This window comes from Odontomachus brunneus, unplaced genomic scaffold (assembly GCF_010583005.1).
Source record: "Odontomachus brunneus isolate Ranch 3 - 2012 unplaced genomic scaffold, Obru_v1 Obru_scaffold_030, whole genome shotgun sequence".
Taxonomy (NCBI): domain Eukaryota; kingdom Metazoa; phylum Arthropoda; class Insecta; order Hymenoptera; family Formicidae; genus Odontomachus; species Odontomachus brunneus.
Genome location: NW_022639480.1, coordinates 1,641,353 through 1,646,756, shown reverse-complemented (window position 1 = coordinate 1,646,756; position 5,404 = coordinate 1,641,353). Strand labels below are relative to the sequence as shown.

The 5,404-nt window shown below is 51.0% G+C and overlaps 1 protein-coding gene across 7 annotated transcripts in view; it reads right to left on the bottom strand.

Moving 5' to 3' along the window:
* The window catches only part of LOC116843126 (tyrosine-protein phosphatase Lar), a 754,320-nt gene that overhangs the window by 142,308 nt on the left and 606,608 nt on the right, over positions 1-5,404 (bottom strand). For 6 of the 7 annotated variants that reach the window (XM_032813222.1, XM_032813223.1, XM_032813227.1 and 3 more), the window contains one exon: positions 2,861-2,899. The exons of the other annotated variant lie outside the window; for it this stretch is intronic. In XM_032813222.1, the coding sequence (XP_032669113.1) occupies positions 2,861-2,899 (39 nt within the window). The remainder of the gene's footprint in view (positions 1-2,860; positions 2,900-5,404) is intronic. 7 annotated transcript variants of the gene reach the window in all.

The window sequence follows — 5,404 nt, the reverse complement described above, 5'->3', positions numbered from 1 at the left end:
CTCTCTCTCTCTCTCTCTCTCTCTCTCTCTCTCTCTCTCTCTCTCTCTCTCTCTCTCTCTCTCTCTTTTCTTTTTCTCTTGTGCACCTCTCGTCATTCCTCGTCGAGGTAACAGCGTATCGCGACGTGTCGTAGGTGACCGGGAGTGGCCGGAGGTGCGCGAACGCGTGTTTCCGTGGACGATGGATCATCGGTTACCAAGCACGTTCGTCGAGATACTTTAATCTCTTCCGCGCTGGTGCGATAATGCATGCGATGCGCATCGCATCGAAGATATTTCTACAACACCCCTCGCACTTTTCTCCCCTTCCGCGTCAGTCTGGGACAGAGTTTCAGGTGACGTCATGCGGATTTTCTTTACGAGCGTTGGGACGCTGATGGCGGCGACGGTGGCTACAAATGGGGCTGGAAGGGTGCGCAAACTCCCATGTCGACCGATCACCCTTATCGTAAGAGCGTCTCTGCGGAGGGTGGGTCTACGACGCGAGCGAGAATGTCGACGGGCCTGCGTCGAATTTATGCAGATGTATGCCGACAATATTCTAAATAAGTAGGTAGTAGGTGCCTGCAGGCTGCACCGGATCATCCGGTGAGCCGCAGAATCCGACCGACCGAAACGAGATCCTCCGCCACCTTCGGGCCATTGTAAAATCGCGGCGGCGGTTCCCCGTCCCGACATCGGCGCAATTAACGTTTCTTAGACTCGCGCTCGCGTTTCTCCGAGTGTCCCGGCGACGACGGCGCTTCTTGCACCGTCCGCAGAGAGAGAGAGAGAGAGAGAGAGAGAGAGAGAGAGAGAGAGAGAGAACAATCAAAGTCCCAGCAGGAGAGTCCTCCTCTCGATTCGACAGACTTGAATATTCACGAGTCCTTGTCGAGGTCGTTCTTGAATTACCCAACTCCACTCCCTCTCCTCGGAGCAATGCGATTCCGGTTTTTTTTGTAATACTTGGAAAATACTCATTCAGACGGCTCGTTTACGCGGGTCGCTTCTATATTTCCTCACATTGGATGGAATCAAGTCGCGGCACTAATAAAGTTTCAACTCTAAGCTTAAAGTAGCATTCGCGAACGGAGCTGACCTAAAAATATGCTGCTTCGTTAATCTTTCACAAAAGGGTTCCATTATTCGATTTATCTCAAAAATAACATCTGCTATTTTCTATTTAACAATTGAAGCAACATGAAATTACAATTCCCAAGTGAGTACATCAAGTTGATTGGATTCAATCGTGAGATCTTCTTTGAGTATTGTTTTCTCTCTTGTGCTATTTTATCCTTTTTCATTGTTTTCGTGCATTGTATATGTATGTGACACTCTCTCGTCGCGAAGTTAGCGAAAGGTGATTGCAAGTCGCTCGTTATCGAGCGATTGAATACTCGCGCACAGTCTTGATTATCTGACTCGCAATCGAATATTCTTGTCTTTCCTTCATCCGCCGTATTTATTTAGAAACTCGGAGATGGTGCACTCGACGGGACGGAGGGTCGAGGGAAACGAGGGATAACGCGTCGGCGAATTTCGGCGGTCGAGTGCGCGCGCTCTCGTCGAGCGATGAGAGGGCAAGGCCGACTTTCAATTTACGCAAGAACCACCACGTCACGTATGCGCATAGATTAGTAGGTCGCCCTGCGAGGCGAGGGCGACGTAGACGTAGCGCCCTAATCAGCACTTGGCGTTTTAACGCGGTTAATTGCGCTTCAATTAGCCAGGGGTCGCGCGCTCCTCCCACATCTCCCCGAGAGGACTTTCTTGCTCCCCGCCGCCGTTGCTCGCGCGGGGGAGGAACTTTCGCGATCGTCGAGCCGTAGCGTGCAATTAGGTGCAAAGTCCCGTGCATTAAGAAGACTGGCAAGAACCGTTAAAAGACACTGCCAGCGGAAGATTAGTCGACGATAACGTCGGAGTTACATTGCCGTTAAAACGACGCATTAGCGTAATGCTCGAGTATGTTATTTTTTCCCGGAGAAGACGGTATCTCGCGCTTCTCATTATGCGTGCGAGTCGACGCGCACTTGAGGAACGAGAACGAGCGGACGAACGCGGACTGAGCCGCGAAAGTAATCATCCCGTCGCACGCAACGTCGAGGCAAAGGGGAGAGAGAAAGAGGGGGGGGAGGGCTTTCGAAATTCGCCTTTTCGGGTCGCGGCGTATCGGCCGCGAAATAAATCACGGAATCAATTCAGATACATACCGGGTGGCGCCATAAATAAAAGTGTGCGGGCTGCCAGATACCGCGCGGCGCGCGTGGCTACGGGGTGTGCGGCCCCGCAGGGCGACGGAAACAAATGACAGCGCATAAGCGGGTGGAAACACTCGAAAGTCGGTTGTTGCCGCGGCGACCGACACGGTGGTCGCGCGGAATTTGAAATTCAAAGCGCTGGGAAAGAGCCGGCCGATAACACCGGGCAAGGGGGAGGCGAGCGAGCGGGAGAAAGAGAGCGAACGAACGCGCGGAATCGTGCACGGGACCGGGGCAAAAATACACATTAGCGGATTTGAAATTTAGATTACAGCGGACCTCCGAAATTGAGTAGCCCGGGCTCGAAAACAGGCCGATTTACGGGAGCACGTCCCCGCGCGACATCGCGCTCGTTCCGCGAGCGGGCGCGTGCCTCCTCCGGCGGTTCTCTCGCGCGATTCTGCCGAGAGGATCGATGTTACGTGCACGAGGTCCGCTTGTTCTGCGACCTCATTCCGCGACCCGCACGGAGTGTATTTTTGCCAACGAGCCGCGTACGGTCCACGTTTGTTACTTAGTTTACGTGTGCGCGAGCGCGAACGGCGGCGCCCTAGATGTGAGCGGATAACATCGGACGCCATCCTCGCTCTCGCGCCGTCGCTGTTGTTTGTACTTACTTGTCATGTACGTGATGTATTGCGAGTCGCTGATGTTTCCTGAAAGAAGTCTGTTGAGTCGAGTCGTACGTAAGTCCCGGCGATACCTCGCGAGCTCAATCGCGACGCGTCTCGTTTCGTACGTGCGAACACCATGACGCGTGAAACGCGTCGTTTCTCGAACGTCGATACATGCATGTATCGCGGCGCATGGGTCGTGCTGGGTCGTTTGATTTGTTTCATTATCGGCTAATTATCGTGACTAGCCTGCGCGTGCAGGAATTGATATCTTTCCGCAAATAAAGTAAGCGCGACATTAAAAGTCAAATATTTCTCATATCGTTTCTCCAGGAGCGCGAGTATCCATATGCGAGCGACTCCACAATGGAGCCGGAGTATTCGCCGAGCTTTCGATACCCCGCTCGAATTTCATCACCATCCTCCTCCGTCGACGTTTCGGAGCCACGAAGGCATGCCATCGACACGCGACTTGCATCCCTCGATAATACAGTCGCGCTCTCGAGAGCCGCGCCGCCGATCTCCTCCGGCTTGGAATATTCGCGTGTGTGAAAGCATCGGGGCATGGCACGAACCCTCTCGGGAGCACGAGAAAGGGGTGTGCGGAGTCCGCAGGGACGGCGAGGGGGGAGGACATTCGGTAGTTTGCGAGCGACTTGGTCGGCAGCGGTCGTGAAAGCTCTCGGAAAAGCGTGAAAGCGCGAGCTACGTTTCGCATGCACTCCCGCGTTCATGGAATATAACCGTGAACGATCCGTGATATTTTTATGCGCGATATTTAGTATTCATTCTTGTACGGGTCGTTCGACGTTCTCCTTTCCTATTCGCGCGAATAAATGAATCGCTAATGGCGTGCTTTAAAATTCAAGGTGTTCGCGTTGCCAGAAATTATGACGGAATATCTTCATAATTTCTGCGAAAAAAAATCTAGCCAAAATTATCTGGCCAGGTGGATCGCGCACGTCCTCCTTTTGATTGCTACTGTTAGCGCGATCCGTTATTTATCGCGGTGACTGAAAAGCGCTATTTGATATTTCAGCGCAAACGATATTGAGATAATGTATTAGTAATGTCAATCTAATAAATAATTGCACTTATCATATATTGAAGTCGATGTGAATTTTACAAATAAAAGTATGACTACATCTGTAGTGATTGACAATATTGCAATCCTGCACGCTAATACTCAAGTGCTAAAAATACTCAAATATGATTTTGCTATTTCAAGTATAAATGCATATAAAGTTGGGGAATAAAAGCAAATTTCAAAAGATGACGGGCGTAACGAGAGGGCAAAGCCTTCGAAGCACGCAGATCACTCAGAGATCTAACTTTACAGAAGATTTAAATAAATGACAGGTGTCACTCCAAAGTACACTTCACCGTGTTTACTCAACACTAAACTAACTAAATCATTTAAGTTGGATTAAAATTAGTTTAGTCTGAGACTAGTTTCATCGCTGAGAGACGCCAGTCGAGCGTATTCTAAGGAAAACGGTTATCAGACAAGAGGGAAAGGGGGCGTTTTTAATCCTCGCATTTTAATTTCGATCGCGGGATTTGTCGTTACCAAGGTGCAGTAACATTGAACGACGTCTAATGCGGTCTGGCGGACGACACCGCTATAATAACGCGAATGCGTTACTTCATGCGTGAAGCTTGCCGCGGAGAGACAAACAAGCGGATGCATACAAAGATACGCAATCGCGACGTCGCCATTTCGGCGCGCACGTTAACCTAACTGCTGTTATTCCGTCTTGTTTGTCGAACCCGACGATATGTCGCACCGTGTCCTATCGTCAAAGATTCTCTGAATAGAGCGGAATATTAATTTTGGCGAGATTGTATGTGTGCGTACTTGCTCCCCCTCTCTCTCTCTCTCTCTCTCTCTCTCTCTCTCTCTCTCTCTCTCTGTCGTTTGCGCGCACGTCGGAGGAAGCATCGGTACGCTGCGCTTCTCTAGCGCCAGACCCGGTGGATGTAAATTAACTTTGAGAAACAATCTTGTCGTTAACTCGGCGTATAATAACGCGGGCGTGGTATCGCCCGCGTTCGTGCTCGCGTTCCTATGCCCTATCGCACCTATGTCGCCGCAGGATGCCTGAAAGATCGTCTACAATGCGACCGTGGTTACGTTTTAAAGCTCGCAGCGTCCGTCTGCGAATTCGCGAGAAACGAAAAGTTTCATTGACGTGTCCAGTAAAGCTTTTCATTCTTCACGAGTTTACGCGAAGGGAATCGATCGATTCGCAGATTGATACTACGACTTTGAGACGTGGCTGCGATCACATTGTAGACGATCCTTTAACGCCTCTCGTTGTGTACACGCGCGGCGTACCGTACGCAGCCCGATCACTCTCCATTGACGTGCGAGTATTAGGCGACGTGTTTTATCGTGTCCTTTATTCCCGCCGCCGAGATACATTCACGCGTAATAATCCCCAACCATCCTTCTTCGGTCCGCCACTTAACCCCGAGGTTTATATTTGGCGATTATTTATCCCTCGCGACAGAAGCGCGCCACCCCCCCCCCCCCCCCCCCCCCCC